Raw genomic sequence first — 16,923 nt, forward strand, 5'->3', positions numbered from 1 at the left:
TGGGCTTTATTTGGTTGAGAAACTTTTAATGAGTGCTTCTATTTTACCAGGGGTTGTAATTCTCTCTAAATCCTATCTGATCTTGATTTAACTTTAGTCAGTGTTAAGTATCAAGAAAATTAATCCTTGCTTTTAGATTTTTCCATTTGGTAGAGCACAGGTTTTTAAAGTCTGCCCTTATGATTCTCTGGACTGCCTTGGTATCTGTTGTTATGATCTCCTTTTCATTTATAATTTTGTTATGAATTTCAGTCTTCTCTCTCTCCCTTTTAGCTAATTTGGATAAGGTTTGTCAATCTTACTAATTTTGAAAAGAATGAAGACTTTCTTTAATTGATTCCTTATATTATTATTGTTGTTTCTATTTTATTGCTTTCAGTCCTCGAGTTTGATTATTTTTGCCATCTACTCCTCTTAGGTGTGATTTTTTTCTTTTTAGTTTAGAGCGTCCAGGTATACTGCTAAGTTGATAGTATAAGATCTTCCAATTTTTAAAAGTCACTTGGTGCTATGAACTTGCTTCTTAGAACAGCCTTCATTGTGTCCCATAGGCTTGGGCATGGTGTGTATTTGGTTTCACTCAATTCTACAAAGTCTTTGATTTCTTGACCCATCTTTCATTCAGTACACAGTTTTTTCAGTTTCCATGAGTTTTTAAGCTTTCTGTTGTTTCTGTTGGTGTTTAATGCACAGTGATCAAATAGAATGCAGGGTATTATTTTGATTTCTATTGCAACTTACTTTGTATATCAGTATGAGGGCAATTTTGGAGTAAGTTCCAATTTTGGAGTTGCTGAGATGAAGGCAGATTCTTTTGTGTTTGCGTGAAATGTTCTGTAAGTATCTGTTGGGTCCATTTGGTTTATAACTTCAATTAGTTTCCACATTTCTCAGTTTCATTGTTGTCTGGATGACCTATCTATTGGCACCAGTGGGGTATTGAAGTCTCCCACAATCAGTGTGTGAGGCTCATTATGTGATTTAAGCTATAGTTGTGTTTCTTTTACAGACTTGGCTGCCCTTGTATTTCTGATGTGGATGTTAAGAATTGAAATGTCCTCTTGGTGATTTTTTTTTTCTGTGGTGAGTATGTAGTGTTCTTTACTATCTCTTCTGATTAGTTTTGAAGTCTATTTTGTCAAATATAACAATACATCCATTTGTTTGAAATCTTTTTCCAACCCTTTACTACGAGGTGATGTCTATCCTTGATGTTAAGGTGTCTTTCTTGGATTTAGCAGGATAGATCCTGTTTTTACCTCCATTTTGTCAGTCTGAATGGTTTTATTGGGTAAATGAGACCTTTGATTTTGAGGGATATCCATGACCAATGATTGCTGACCCCTGTTTGTTGGACATTCCTTCATTAGATTTTGCTCATCTGGTATTACTCATTCCCTATGTCTTCTTGGATACAGTTAACCCACATAGGTTGAAGTTTACTTTTCAGAACCTTCTGCAGAGCTTAATTTGTAGATATATATTGCTTAAATTTGTTTTTACCATGGAATATCTTATTTTCCCATCTCTGGTGATTGAAAGTTTTGCTGGGCATATTAGTCTTGGCTGGCATCTCTGGTCTCTTAGAGTCTGCAGCACATCTATCTAGGCCTCTCTGGCTTTTAGAGTTTTCATTGAGAAGTTAGGTATAACTCTAACAGGCCTGCCTTTATAAGTTATGTGGTCTTTTTCCCTTTCAGCTTTTAATATTCTTTAATTCTCCTTCTTTAGGTAGGAAAATTTACTTCTATAATTTTGTTGAAAGCAATTTCTGTGGGCTGGAGAGATGGCTCAGAGGTTAAGAGAACTGGCGGTTCTTCCAAAGGTCCTGCGTTCAATTCCCAGCAATCACATGGTGGCTCACAACCATCTATAATGAGATCTCATACCCTCTTCTGGTGTGTAGGCATACATGCAGGCAGAATACTATATATACAATTTAAAAAAAAAAAATCTTTTTTTTTTTTTTTAAGAAAGTAATTTCTGTGCCTTTCACTGTGTTTCTTCTCCTTCCTTTATTCCTATTAGTCTTAGATTTGGTCTTTTCATACTGTCCCAGATTTCCTGGATGTTTTGTATCAGAATTATTTTAGCATTAACCTTTTCTTTGGGTGATGTATCCATTTTTTTCTGTCATGTCTTCAGTGCCTGATCTGTTTTCTTTCATCTCTTGTGTTCTGTTGGTGAAACTTGCCTCTGTGGTTCCTGTTCAAGTTTCTAAATTTTTCATTTCCAGATTTTCCTCAGTTTGGATTTTCTTTTTTGTTTTTCTTTTTCCTTCTTTGAGACAGGGTTTTGTTTGTGACTCCAGCTAAGCAATCTTTGATAGTTTAATGCACGAGGGTGGTCTCATGTTCTCTTGTTTTGTTTGTGGTTCTTGTTACTGCTGCAAACTCTGGCCTTTTTTTTTTTTTTTAATACTAGATCTTGCTTTGTAGCTCAGACTGGCCTTAACCTTTGAAGCCTCCTACCTCAGGCTCTAGAGTCATGGTGTTTCAGGTATATGCCATCAGGCCTGGGCTGCTGTTTTTCTCAGTCCTTTTCAAAGTCACTTTACCCTGAGATTGGGTCTCTAAGTTACACAACAGTATCAAAACTGTGGTTTTTCAGGCCATGAACTTGCCCTGAGACTCTATTTTACAAGCAGCTTTTGCCTCTATTCTGAGGATGGAGGATGACTGTCAATCGGATAGACAACACCACCTTTGTCTAGCACCATCCATGCAGTACTTAATGACCTATTCCTAAACCAGGCACAGTGGCACACACCTTTAATCCCAGCACTTGGGAAGCAGAGGCAGGAGGCTCTCTGTGAGCCTGAGACCAGGTTGGTCTATGACTGAGTTCCATAACAGCTAGGGCTACACAGAGAGACCCTGACTCAAACAAAACAATAAATGACTTATTCCTGGAAGTAGAAACGGTGTTACCCTGTAAGTTATTAATGTGGATTGTGACTGTAGGAGCACATGGTTATATTAAAATCCTAACAGGAAAAACCAAGCCCAAGAATGTACTAGATACACCAGGTCAAGGAAAGGCTAGAACTCCCTTACTTGTTCTCCAGAAGGAAGATGCCCAACAGTGGTTGGGTTGGGCACATCACCCCGACCCGTCATCTGATAGCAGGTGCTTGTGTGTGAAAGACAGGCAAAGAACCCATAATTGTCCCTGGGGCCTAACTCAGATCAGACAGCCTCCTGCTGTCCGTGGTTTGTATATCTGGACCTATCTGCCTTACCATCCACTCCAGCTCTGGACCTGTCGTCCCCCCACTTCACCTCTATAGGCAGGTCTCAAGCTTGTAGTCCACAGTGGTCTGACCCACACAGCAGCTTCTTCCCTGAAGTTGTCAGAATTTACTGAATGTCAAGATTCTCAAGCTACAAAAAAAAAAAACCCCATTTATTGTGTATGTGCACATGCTTGAGCAGCCTGCTTCCACCATGTGGGGATCAAACCTGGGACCTCAGGCTCATGACATGCACCTTTATCTTCTGAGCCATCCTACAGGCTTCGCCATTCCAGTCTTAACCAGCAGTATCTAGAACATTCAAGCTACTCACAATACTTAACACAATTGCATTTCGAGAGAGCTGAAATGAGGGAAAGGACAATGCATCGTGTCCATGCTACTGGCTAGCTATTAGCTTAACAAGCCAATTACAGAGATGTCAGAACGGCTGCCAAGTGACAACACAGAGGATCTCAACTGAGCTGTGCCCAGGGTCAATTAGGAGTTTGTTTCCTGGTGATCCTCTGGGCAGAAAGAGTGATGAGTCCCCCAAAGTGGTCTCTGACAAAATAACATGTACTGTGCCTCTCTTTATATGTGTCTGTGTGTCTCTGTTCTGGTCTAATATTCAGTGTGATGTCAATACAGAAACAGAATTCTGACCTCAAAGGATATAAAAGATCAACTATTCCGGAGCCAATTATTTGTAACCTCACCAGGAACGTGGATTCATGGTGCACCAAACACTATGTTTCGATGTGGTAGTGGGTTCATTAAGTTTTATAGTAACAGAATAATGCCATAAACAGAGTCAGTTTTCAAATACATTGGTGGAAAAATGTCAGGTAAGAAGGCAAATCCGTCAAGTCTCCATTAGATGCCTTAGGTGCTATCTAATGCCAGTCTCAGCCTGTGGGTTGGTGGTAGCTGGGGATCCACTGGCACACTTCACAAAAGACTTTACCTGATAGTTACAAGGACGCTGAGCCAGTCGCCGTGCAGCGCTGCAGCTTGCCGCAGCCACGGCAGCCCTGATTCCTCAGCCAGCCTGCTGTAGCGGCAGCACAGGTACTGCCTTTTCTGCAAGCCTCACACCCTCCTACATCCGGCACAGCCTCAGCGGAGCCCCGCTCAGTCCTTTGAGTCCAGGGGTCCAGTCACTCCCAGCAGCGGAAGGTGGGTTACCTGCACAGGCAAAGCGCTGCGCCATTCCACCCTGACAACTGCTCCCCCAGATGGAGTCAGTGTGGACCAGGTTACTCCATTCACACACGTCGGTCCATGCCTCAGTTTGCTGACATTTATGCAGTGGAACCTTCCTTTCACCTGTGTTCCAGGGATGCATGCTGGGAGAAGAGTCTGAGGAGTAAAAGATGGCCAACCAAAACCCACCAAGGACAGTCTTGGGTATCTGGGTCAAACAAAACACAGGTTTCTAGTTACTCTCTGTAGAGTTGCATGTCCTGGCTAGTAAACTCAAACCCTGTCTGTGTAAGGCACTGAGGAAGGTTACGAATTACTCTTGGCAGCCAATGCAGCGGCGCATACCTTTGATCCCAGCAGAGGCAGAGGCAGGTGGATCTCTGTTCAAGGCCAGCCTGGTCTACAAAGGAGTCCAGGACAGCCAGGGCTACACACACACCCTGTCTCGAAAAAACCAAAACACGACAAAAACGGGCTTGTCTTAGTTAGGGTCTGTTGCTGTGATAAAACACCGTGACAAAAGAGACTTGGGGAGGAAAGGGTTATTTCAGCTTACAGCCCAAGGGAAGTCACAAGGCAGAGACTAGCCCAGAGGCCATGGGAGAATGTTGCGTGAGGGCTTGCTCCCCATGACTGCTTAGCCTGCTTTCTGACAACTCAGGACACCTACTCAAGGGTGGTGCTGCCTCCCCCCAGGCTGGGCCCACCTCAGATCAACCAATAATCAAGAAAATGAATACCCAACAGTCACGAGCGCTTAATTATGCTGGAGGACTTTAACCAAGACGCCACAAAGGGTGGCAAGGTATTGATAAAAGCCAACACCAGAATGATTTTTGAATGCTGCTTTAATCACACAGATATCTAAGAGTTGCATAGCACATTATACATCTTATGGGTAATACAACCTGGCCACAGGTATGGGCCCGAGCCTCCAGCTTCAGGTGTCTTCTAGGTCCCGGAACTTCGCAGTTCCAGCTGGACCTCAAACACGTCTTCTGATGACTTGACAGGCCTCAGAGCTTCTCTGCTCAGGCCAGGCCTCAGATGCGAAGGAAGCTGTGGTTGCTTGGGAGCCGCCTTCCAGGGCCGGTCTGATAAGGTGGTCCTCTCAGAACCGGTTTGTTAAGGTGGTCTGGGCTTTTCAAATAGCCATTCGGGAATTGGCTGGGTAGTGGCGGTCTCTCGGCGTACTCACCAAAGAGTCTGGCCTGACGCACCTGAGTGGGCTCTGGCTCCAGTTTTTATACATTTTTCAGGGCATAGCTTTAACTTACCATTCTTTCACAAGCATGCACACACGTCAGCTGCCTTGAGAGCGTTCTTAGTTACTATTACTACGAATATCTTATCTATCCTTGACAGCTCTGCTGTCTTACAAGCTCTCAGTGTCTTAGGGGCGTTGCCCAGTCACTGTCACCAAAAATGTCTCTTAACTTTGCTCCTGACAGCTCTGCTGTCTTACAGGCTCATTACACCAACAGGCTGACCACAAACAATTTCTTGGAGGCATTTTCCCAACTGACAGTCCCCTTCCCTAAAACCTCTAGCTTGTATCAACTTTACAAAAGAAACAGTGAAACCTACAAGAAGAAAAAACCAAGCAGGCAGGACTCTTACATCTTGGACTATGAGCTACAGGTGCAGGGTATGACATCCACAGCAGAGGTGATCAGGAACAGAGAAGAGGTACTGAGAGGCACCAGGGACATATCAGGAGCTGAATGTTCCCAAAGTGAGCAGACTCTGAAAGCAGAAGGCCCCAGAGACCTCTACTTTTACATTTAGCCTTCATGGAAAGAAGCAACAAGCAAGAGTAAGACACAGCATCAAAAAACACTGGTGACTGAGATGTTTATGAACTGCAGCCAACTACCAATCAGCAAGGGCACTATATAAAAACCCTTCTCAGAGCCCGTCTCACTTGACCCTGACAAGGACCCTTGCACTTGGACAGGTTACTTAAAATTGTCTTAGTGAGTAAGGAGATTAAACCAGAGACGCTGAGAAACTCTCCGGAGCACACTCTTTTCAAACACACAGGCCTCCACAGAGGGAAAGGCTGACACACAAATTAACTGCCCCAGTGGGAAGCCCCGGGGACAGCTGCCACCCCAGCTGTTTTCTTTTGCCTCTGTTCCACTTAAGGTGCCTCCCTAGAGGCCCAATGGTTGCTTAAAGAGGGTGCTTTCAAGTTTAAAATAACCAGCAAGGCTAGTGAAAGGTTTACATTGTCTTCATAGAGACCATAATGTGGCACAAGCATTCACTGGCTTGGTGTCCACATTCAGAGTTAAGAGTCAGGCTGACTCTTACCTTATTTAGGTGGCTAAGGTCTTCTCTGTAAGGAAGAGACATAGTAAGTTAAATGCTGTTTGTGCACATTTTTCTTTTTAAATACAGGGTCTCATGTAGCCCAGGGTAGCCTTGAACTACCAACCAGAGGGAGGCCTTGTAGTCTGTCCTAAATACTGAATTACACCAGCTTCTCTTGGTGTTCTTTCGGAGTAAATGTGATTGTGGTACTTTCAGTTAAGGTGATAAAGTGACAAATCAGTAATATCAGGTACTAGGGGCTGGTCATCTAGTGGCCAGGCAACAGCCTCTGCCTGTGCTGGCACATCCTGGGTGGTGAGGAGACTTGCTTGAGGCCCCTCCCCTAATACTGAAGCACCCTTGAATAATAATAGCAGTGAGTGCCTTGGGGCTTTTCTCTGTGGTGATGACACAAGCAAATGAGCTGCCTGGCATCTTACCCCAAGAGCTGGCTCCCAGAAGAGCTGGCTCTTCCTAGGTAGCAGCACCTGCTGTACTTACAACTATCTACCTCTCCACCCACCCCACCCCCCAGTGCCTTCTATAGTGTTCAGTGTCTCTGTGTTAGAGGCTTGATCACCAAAGTGGAACTGCTACAGGGAAAAGGGGCCCTGGTAGAAAGGACCCTAGGTAACAGGGTGGAGGTGTGGGGTTCTCCTGCAAAGAGAACTATGGACCTGCCTGTCGGTTCCTGCCTCATAGAACAGCAAACCCTGCCACACGTGCCTGCATGTGAGAGGTCCAAAAACTTAGAGTTAATTCCTGGGACTGGGGCAAAATCACCAGATCACAGTCCTTTCAGAGCAGAGGTCCAGCAGCAGTCCCCCGCCCAGATAAACCTTAGGCTGGGACTGGAGTCACATAGCGCCTAAGAAAGCCCACTACCCCCCGCTACAGCCTAACCTGCACCTAACAGGGCAGTACTAGAGGTCAGATGCCCCCTAGGTAGCCAGGCCTGACCATTTGCAGTCTTGGCACCTAAAAACAGAAGAATCATTTTAAAGGTCAGCTCCCCTAGAGACTCTCTTACCCAAACCTCTAATGCCAAGACTTGCACTTCCCCGCTTGCATTTTGTCCCTTTAAAAACCTTGTTCTCATGGAGTTGGGGGTCGCTTGCCACTTTGTCTTTGTAAAGGGCAGCCACCCAGCTCAAGCTTGGAATAAAAGACCTTCATGTGTTTTCCATCGGACTCAAATCCTGTTAGACATTTGGGGACTCGCCATCTGGGTATTACACATGAATTGCTGCCTGACCTGGGATCCAGAGCCACAGGGCCTGGACTCCACAGAACCACAAGCTGGAATAACCCTTTCATGTAGGAGGATGGTCCAGCTCCAGGCCAGCCTGGACTACACAGACTCCCAAGAAAACAAAACAAATAATAATAATAACAACAACAACAATAAAGTAAAGTATGGATTACTTACCAGTTGGAACACTGACCCGTGATATACCCAATCCACAACTCCCATGAGCAGACACTGGGGTTCTATCTCTTAGTGGACATGTCAGTCTATTTATGCACAGCTACAGCAGTATGCATACTGTGTGAGAAACTGTGCAAACTAGAAGGAATGTGCTCTTGAAGAAAAATGTGCTCTAAGAATCCTAACATTTTCTTTTGCTAGACTTGATACTGTATGCAAAATAAAATCCAGAGTGAAAACAGCAAAACTCGGGCCCCTGAGAGTCTCAGCAGTTAAAGGAGAGCCTGCTGCTAAGGCTGATGACCTGAGCTCAATCCCAGAAACCCAAGTGGCAGAAGGAGAAAAAGAGTCCCAAAAGTTGTCCTCAGATATCCACAGGAGCCACACGTGGCACACACCTTTAATCCCAGCATTCGGGAGGCAGAGCAGTCAGTCGGATTTCTCAGAGTTCAAGGCCAGCCTGGTCTACAAAGTGAGTCCAGGACAGCTCTGTTACACAGAGAAACCCTGGCTGGAAAAACAAAAAATTACACATACATACATACATACACGCATACACACACACACACACACACACACACACACACACACAAATCTGCCTCAGTCTCAGCCCCCAGGAGACAAGTGAAAGTGCAACAATCTCCTTTGTTGGCAAAGTTGACAAGGTGCACTTGCCATTTTGCAAAATGCCACTCTTAAGGGTTCTCAGTGAACAAAGCTTGACACAGAACAGGCTATCATTTGGTCCAAGCAGCTAAGTAAAACCACAACTACCAAAAGATTTTCTTGCCTCACCGATTATGAACTTGAGAGATAATGAGTCCATCTCATATTTCCCATTCATTAGTCATTGCTCAGTGAATTCAAACTTCCTCTCTAGACTGGATGTTTCTCAACATCCTTCACCGTTCACAAGGAGTGTCTGTTATTCCAACAGACGGCTGTGCAGAGTGTTCACGTGGGTGAACAATCTCCCATTGTCAATTCTCTGCTTTCTAATTACTTGCTTTATACTCCTTAATGTGGCAATGTTAAGTATGTGGCCTGATGACATGTTTATAATCCCAGCAGCTGAGGCAGGAGGATGAGAAGTTCCAGGACAGTTTCAGCGATACAGTAATTCTAATCTCTACTATGTAGCCTCCTCAAAGAAAAGCATATACATGGAAAAAAAAATATATATGTATATATAATAGAAGGCTTCGGTAGGTATCCAGGAACAGTGTTCACTCCTTAATGGCTCATTATGATTTTTAAATTTTTTAAAAGCCTTATTTTTACGACCACAGCATTGTACCACTTGAAAGAGAATTCTGTAGTGTATTTTTCTTGGTAATGAAACCTTTCACCGTGCGTTCAGCCTGCTCGCGTGACTCATAGTTTATAGTTACAGACGCCAGGGCCCCTCAACCCTCTCGTGCTCGGTCTCCCCGGTATCCATCCCAATTAAGGGCCAGCGCTGTAACGAGCTGCACCCTTGTTTTCGGGTTTTTAATGAGGAGCTGTGCTCCGCAGGCGCCCAATAAACTCTAATTGGAGGAACTCAGGCAACCGCGGAAGCAGGCCAGGACGGGCTGCCAGCCAGCACTTGCGCCGGGAGTCCTGGATCCCCACTCGCCAGCGCGTCTGGCAGAGCAGGAGCTTTATTAAGTAGCTGCGCCTCAGGCGTCCGCTTCGGTCCGAACCCGCTCCAGGCCACACCCACCCCCCCGAGGCCACGCCCAGCCCCCAGGCGACGACCGTGGCTCGGCCCCTCTCTAGCCCCCAGGCTCCACCCCCTTAGTTCCAGGCGTGGACTTCAGCTGCCAATCACAGGCAGGCCCGCCCTTGGCCTTGGCCTTCCCAGGCAAGGTTTTCAGTTGCGGTTTGCCTCCATTGTCAACAGGGCTCCAGGCGAGGTCTCGGGCGCGGCCTCCTTAGGCGTCAATCACAGCCAAGCTTCGCTCCTCCGGCCCAAGCCACGCCCTCAAATCGCAATCACCTCCTAGCCCCGCCCCATTCCTGGCCGTCTCCTGAACCAACCTCAGCACCAGCCGCCTAAGGCGGTGTTGAGGCTCAGACACAGCGCAGGCCCCGCCCAGGAACTCAGGCTCCGCCCACTCCTGGCTTGGTTTTGAGGGAGCAGCCTATCAGACCCGTCCTTATCCCGGCCCAGGCCCCGCCCCGAGGCGTAGGTCCCGCCCACTCCTGACTGGCTCTCCGAGGCAGCGGCCTGTCAGGCCCCGCCTTGTCCCGGCGCAGGCCCCGCCCCAGCGCCCAGGCTCCGCCCTCAGTGCTTGCCGCGCTCGGCAGCGGGTGGGACGCGGCAGAAGCAGCTCGCCTGTCCTTTGTGCTCGGGTGGCGGCGAGCTCACAGGCCTCCGCCGGCAGTCCCTCCCGCCGGTCAGTCACGCGCTTTCCAGTGACCCACCATGTCGGCGGGAGCGGGCGTGGAGGCAGGCTTCTCGAGCGAGGAGCTGCTGTCACTCCGCTTCCCGCTGCACCGCGCCTGCCGCGACGGGGACCTGGTCGCACTCTGCTCGCTGCTGCCGCACACGCCGCGCGCTCACCTGGCCGCCGAGGACTCCTTCTACGGCTGGACGCCCGTGCACTGGGCCGCGCACTTCGGCAAGGTGGGCGCGGGCGCTTTAAGGCGCCATTTTCCGCGTGCTGTTGTGGGAGGGTCAGAGCGCACCCCGCCGTGCCAGGAGAGCGTGGCCGAAGCGCGGGCGCCGCCGCCGGCGCCCCCCGAGGGTCCCAGGGCGCATGTGCGGCGCGCCGCGGTCTGCGACCCAGGGGATGGGGGCGCGGAGGCCGCGCGGGCGCCGCCGGCTCCTCGAGGGGCCCACGGCGCATGTGCGGCGGCGCCCGCGACCCAGGACACCGGGGGGCGCGGGGAGTGCCGGGAGGCGGGGCGGAAACGGGGTCGGCCTCGCCGGCGCCCCGAAGGACTCAGGGCGCATGTGCAGCGTCTGTGGCTGTTTGTGCCCGCCCGGCTTCGGGGAGTCTTGTAGGAGGTTCCTGCTTTTGGCGAGGAGAGACCCGGGAGCCACGCGTTCCTGGCTGATGGAAACCGGGTGCAGAGCGCCTTTAAGGCACGAGGGATGGGTGCTGCCCACCCTTCCTGGGATGTCAAGTCTGCACCCCCCGTGGCCGAAGGCGGGGTCGCATCCGGGCCTGCACCGGGGCCGCCCCGTGCAAGCTGTGCTAATTGGCCCCTTCGCCTGGTGCTGGACGGATGGCACACAGGCGGGTGCGGGCCACCTGGCAGGTGGTCGCGGGCAATGTCGTTGCCTTCGCCATCCGCGGACAGAAGTGCCTCCGCGCCCTGAAGCGGCAGACCTCACGTGCAGTTCCACCACAATCTAAGCTAAAACTTAAAGAGCTTTTTCACTTGTACAGAGGGCGAGTTGCAGACTTGGCTTTGGAGAGCCGTGTTGTGGCAGAGGCGAGGAGTTTGTGGTTTTGAGCTATCCTATTGGAGACCTAGACGGTATTAAGATGTGGAACCATCTTGGAAACCCCAAGTGTTAGGGAGAGCTCTTAGAGCCGAAAAGGCCGCGCCTCTTTTCCCCAGCCGAGCCATCTGTTGTCGCTCTCCCGTTCTCTAGGTTTCCAGCTTGTTTTACCCTCAGAATGTACCAGTGGCTCTCAAGTTACCCAGTCGTTATGAGGCTTATTTATTCCAGGAAGACTGGCCGTTATTAAGGCTATTCCTTGCTTTTACAAGATGCCCAATTTAAAAGTACCTTCCAGAATTCCAAACCCAGTTTCCTAGGTTGAACATGGCACAGCTAACAGGTTCAAATCCTAGAAACTGCGTGTTAACTGATTGCTTTTCACTTGACACCTGTTTATCTTGTCAGTTTGTACTTTTCTTTTTTCCCTTGGAAAATTAAAGGAACTTCACCCGACATTACTTCCACCTGTCTAAGCAATGTTTTAAAGTCTGTTCCCTGCCTACTGTGCAAGTTTTGTAGCCTGCCAGTCAATAAGAACGCACAGAAGTAGTCCTTTTTATAAGGACAAGCTAAAATTGCTCAAAGACAGAGAGGAGACTGTTTATTCTTGAGAATTGCTTGTAGTCAAGCACAGCTTCTTTGCTGCCTTGTTGTCAGTTGAGGAGAAACAGCCTAAAATTGGAGAACAAGTAAGTACCAAAAACATTCCTGGCCATGTGGTAGGTGCTTGCTGCACATGTTGGATGTGATGGACTCAGCCAGAGCCAGCACAGCGGGACCTGGCTGTTTTGTCCCCACTTGCCAGTCCTTCAGTTAGTCACCTGCTGGGTGAGCTTGACTGTGGTGTGATTTTTTTGTTTTTTTTTCCCCATGGTTTCTTTCGCTTCTATTTTAAAGACTGCTTAAGTGATGGGGAATGAACTTTGGGGCCATTCAGTGTGGAACAATAGTAAATGGTATATAAAAGTCTTCGATTATAAAGAGGTTGCGTAGACAATTTTTTATAGCCTGCCAATCACTTTTTTGTTTTGTTTTGGTTTTTTTTTTTGGGCTTTTGAGACAGGGTTTCTCTGTAGATCAGGCTGGCCTCGAACTCACAGAGTTCTGGGTGTGCCTCCAGAGTGCTAGGATCACAGGCGTGCACCATTGCACCCAGCATTGATGGGAGTTGGGTTTGTTTTTTGTTTTTTGTTTTTTTCTTTAGAATAATGCACTCTAAACATTTAAAGGAGGAAATTAGCCTATTGTCAGAAGAAAACAATGGTAAAAAAAACTGGTGGGGAATTTAGATTGTGTGTGCTATTATGTGGTATACTGACATGTCCTGTTTTTGTCCTCCCACCTGTGTTTGAAGTTGGAGTGCTTAATCCAGTTGGTAAGAGCAGGAGCCTCACTGAATGTATCAACCACCCGCTATGCCCAGACCCCAGCCCACATTGCTGCTTTTGGAGGCCATCCTCAGTGCCTGGTCTGGCTGATTCAAGCTGGGGCCAACATTAACAAACCGGTAAGAAGGCCTGATTAGCCTTTGTTTGCTTTCCCAGTCACAGTTATTCACATGATCCTGTTGCAGGTGGAGGCCCTAATTAGAGTCTGATGTCTTTACCTGAGGTGAACTGGAATTTGTTCCTTCAGTTACTTGCGGATAATAAGCCTTTTCCACTGGAGGCATGCATTCAGTTTATAGAATGCCTTTACCTGTTATGTGACTCACCCAGATCTGATTCAATGATTTGCCCAAGGTCACAGCTGATAATTGAAGGCTCTTGGCCCACAGCCCGGATTTCCTGGCTCCCGCTCACTGGTGTCTTACCTAACTTTGCAGATACTGTAGAAACAAATCCAGACTAGCAAAAGGGTGGCTTGGATCAGCTTCGAGGTGGGTTTACTTCAACACACAAGTTGGGGGTTGTGACTAGGTATAGAAATGTCACTTTAAGTATCATCTACTTAGTGGGGAGAGTGAATGACTTAAGAAATTTGTATATAAGTGTACAAACTAGAGCCACATTTTTTATGTGTTTATAGAATCTGTTACCTAAGTGTGCTCCAAATGTATGTTAGTGGAAAATAATCTAGTGGATGCTGAGATAGAACAGACAGAACTTGCTGCCCAGCTCAAAGGCTGGGTTACTTGCTGACAGCTCTGGTGGCTGTGATATGTTCCCTTTTCTTCCTCTATTTACTTTTCATTTTTTAAAAAAAATTGTCTAAGTGTGGACATGTGCACATGCCTGCTGAGACCAGGCGTGTTGGTTCTCTTAGAGACGGGCTGTCAACCACTTGGTACAGTGCTGGAGATGGCGCTTGGGTCCTCTGGGCACGGGGTAGTACATGCTCTTAACTGATGAGCCATCTTTCCAGCCCCTTATTTATTTTCCGATTGTCATCAACATCTTGTGTGCAAAGGATCTTCATTTCTTCCCCCCTACTGGTTTTTCTTCCTTGGTTATAATAATTGTGAAGCACTTGTGGCCCCTTTCCTTGGGTTGACTTAGCTTCCATATAAAACAGCAAGCGTTTTTTGGCCATGGGTTAAAACAAGGACAGCAGGAAAGGGGCATGAGGTGTATCGTGGAGTTTCTGTCTCCTTGACACAGGGAGAGAGTGTGAAGGAAGAGGGAAGGACCATTTTTGTCACTGAGACTTGAGTAGGGACAGCTAATATGCCAAAGGTTAACAGAAGAAATTTAAGTGGATACAAACAAGGTGAGGAACCAACAGCACACAAAGCATGGCCAGGTCTACAGCGACCTCCAGAGCCTGCAAATGTCCCTCATGAGAGGCCTCAGTCCACTCACAATTATAGAGCAAGCTAGTGTCTGTGACTGAGATCTAAGCTAGACAGTCACGGAATAACAAAAAGTCCCTTTCGGTAGGAATTCTAGGGTGCTTACTTGCTAAGGGGACCCAAGATGTTCGGGGTCCAGGTGAGCATCTGAAGTTGGGGATCTGCAGGCAAGGCTTAGGAAGACTTGCTCTGGGATATTAGCTGCCAACAGTTTCTTGGTCAAGTTTGTGCAGACTTTCTTTACCATCTGTCAGGTGAGTTGAGATGACAGAATGCTGTCTACAGACTGATACTGCGAGTTTTTCAATGAGGAAATGGAGCTAGTTTTTGTGCTGGTGTGTTTTATTGCCCTAACTGACAGCCTTGTTAAAGACCTGCTTGGTAGTTACTAGGCTTTATTGGACAGGAGCAAGGAGCTTAAGGCACAGGGTTAATATTTTTTACCATACTGAAGCCTGGTAGGGTGGTAAATTCTCAGATTCACAACTCTGATAGAGAAAGAGGTTCTTTTGTATTTGTTAAGAAAAGTCATCGGGGGGCTCGAGAGGTGGCCCAGTGTTTAAGAGCACAGGCTGCTCTTCTAGAGGACCAGGGTTTGAGTCCTACCACCCACATGGCAGGTCACAACTATCTGCAATCCAGCTTCAAGTGTTGGCACCCTCACACAGACATATATGCAGGGAAAACACCAATAAAATAAAGATGAAACATGAATAACTAAAATAAAAATAAATGAATCTTTGGGGTTAGGTGTAATTGAAAGAATTTTTTTTAATTATCTGGCCTTGCCTCCTGGGCCATTTGAGTGGGGTGATTGGGGCCCTTTTGGGGCAAGAGACTAGCTCACATTTTGGGATTGTAAATTTTAAAGTATCAGTTGTCTTCTCTGCAACTGACCAATTGGAATGAGGTGGCAGGGACCATTAGGAGTTAGACTTCAGTTGTATAGGACATCATGCGTCATTGGATCAGGCTCTCTAGTTAGGATCTGTCTGCTGAAAAGTGGTGAAATTTGTATATGTATGTGTATATTTGGGGGAGGGAGCTTTTATTTTTGCCTTTTTGTTTTTACAGATTGGGAATCTGTTTGTTTTTAAAACCAGGATAGGATAAGAGTACATGCTCTGGGATTTCTGGTGGCCCTTCCCTCTTCTTTCTTCCTCCCAGAGTTTGTGATGATTCTAGAGTCTTACTGCACACAATTGGGTACTTTAGAAATGTAAGTGGAGACTGGAGCACCGTTGGAGGAGTTTCTGAATTTTCTTGATTGAAGATGGCTTTAGTGTGCACCTCCTTCAGAGGTGCAGACCACAAAGCAAGGGCTGTGCCATCCTGTTTTCTGACCACTGCTAGCATCCCTCCATCTTCTTGAGAAATTTTTTCTCTTGTAAAATGTAACTTAAGATTTTTTTTTCTTTTGAACATATTTTGAAAATCTCATTTAAGTCTGTAAGCTTTGCTGCAGAATATGGGTCTGTGGTATTTGAATGTGCTTACGTGGGTATGTGCACGTGAGCATGCATGTGTGTGGGGGCCAGAGGTCAATGCTGGGTGTTTTCCCTAGTTGTTCTGTCTTGTTCTCTAAGGTTCTTTGTCACTAAACCTGACGTGTTGGAGGATGCTTTTGTAAACTGTTTATTCAGATGTTGATTTCTATATGAAGTCCATTATTATGAAGCATCTCCTGTCTTAATGTTGTATAAAAATTCTTCTTCCTCAGCCAGGAGTGGTGGCGCACGCCTGTCATCCCAGCATTCAGGGAGGTAGAGGCAGGCAGATCTCTGTGAGTTCAAGGCCAGCCTGATCTACAAAGGAGTCCAGGACAGCCAGGGCTACGCAAAGAAGCCCTGTCCCTCACTTCTGATTGGATAATAAAGAGCTGAGCAATATATAGCTGCTCAGGAGAGTTAAGGCCAGACTTCTGATCCCAGTGAGGGGTCTCAAGCGGGGACCAGAGACGCGGGAGGGAGTGACCTGAGGACACAGATGAACCAAGAGTTGCTAGAGTGAGTCTAAGATGGCATGTAATGGGCAATTGGCTGGGAAGTAGGACAGGCCAGCATTGTTGGGTTAGTGGCTTAGTATCTGCTCAGCTGCAGTGCCTAAAGCTTTTAATAAATGTATACAGGTACCTTTGTCGTTATTCGGGGGCTAAGGTGGGCATAGAGATCTCAAACCTTGTGTTTTACACTGAAGCTCATCGGTTTGACTAGGCACTTTATGGACAGAACCATCTTCCCAGCCAATTTGTATAGTTTTGGGTTTTTCCACCCTTCTTTAAAAAGGTAGTTTGGCTAGATGTGGTGGCACACATCTTTAAACCTAGCGTTAGGAAGGCAGAGGCAAGTGGATCTATGTGAGTTCAAGGCCTCCCTGGTCTATGTAGCAAGTTCCAGGACAGCTGAGAGCTGTGTAGCAGACAGACTCTGTCTCCAGTAAAGGAAGATAATGAAGGTAGTTTGCTTTTTTTTTTTTTTTTTTTTTTTAAACATCTGAGTGAGTAAGTAGTT

At 47.0% G+C, this 16,923-nt stretch overlaps 1 protein-coding gene across 1 annotated transcript in view; it reads left to right on the forward strand.

Moving 5' to 3' along the window:
* The first annotated feature begins 10,480 nt into the window (after positions 1 to 10,480).
* The window catches only part of Ankrd10 (ankyrin repeat domain 10), a 23,500-nt gene continuing 17,057 nt past the window's right edge, over positions 10,481 to 16,923 (forward strand). The window contains exons 1-2 of the mRNA XM_055608407.1: positions 10,481 to 10,794; positions 12,977 to 13,129. Coding sequence (XP_055464382.1) covers positions 10,594 to 10,794; positions 12,977 to 13,129 — 354 coding nt within the window. The 5' untranslated portion in view covers positions 10,481 to 10,593. The remainder of the gene's footprint in view (positions 10,795 to 12,976; positions 13,130 to 16,923) is intronic.

The sequence above is a fragment of the Psammomys obesus genome, unplaced genomic scaffold (assembly GCF_907164565.1).
Source record: "Psammomys obesus unplaced genomic scaffold, mPsaObe1.curated_primary_1811, whole genome shotgun sequence".
NCBI classification, from domain to species: domain Eukaryota; kingdom Metazoa; phylum Chordata; class Mammalia; order Rodentia; family Muridae; genus Psammomys; species Psammomys obesus.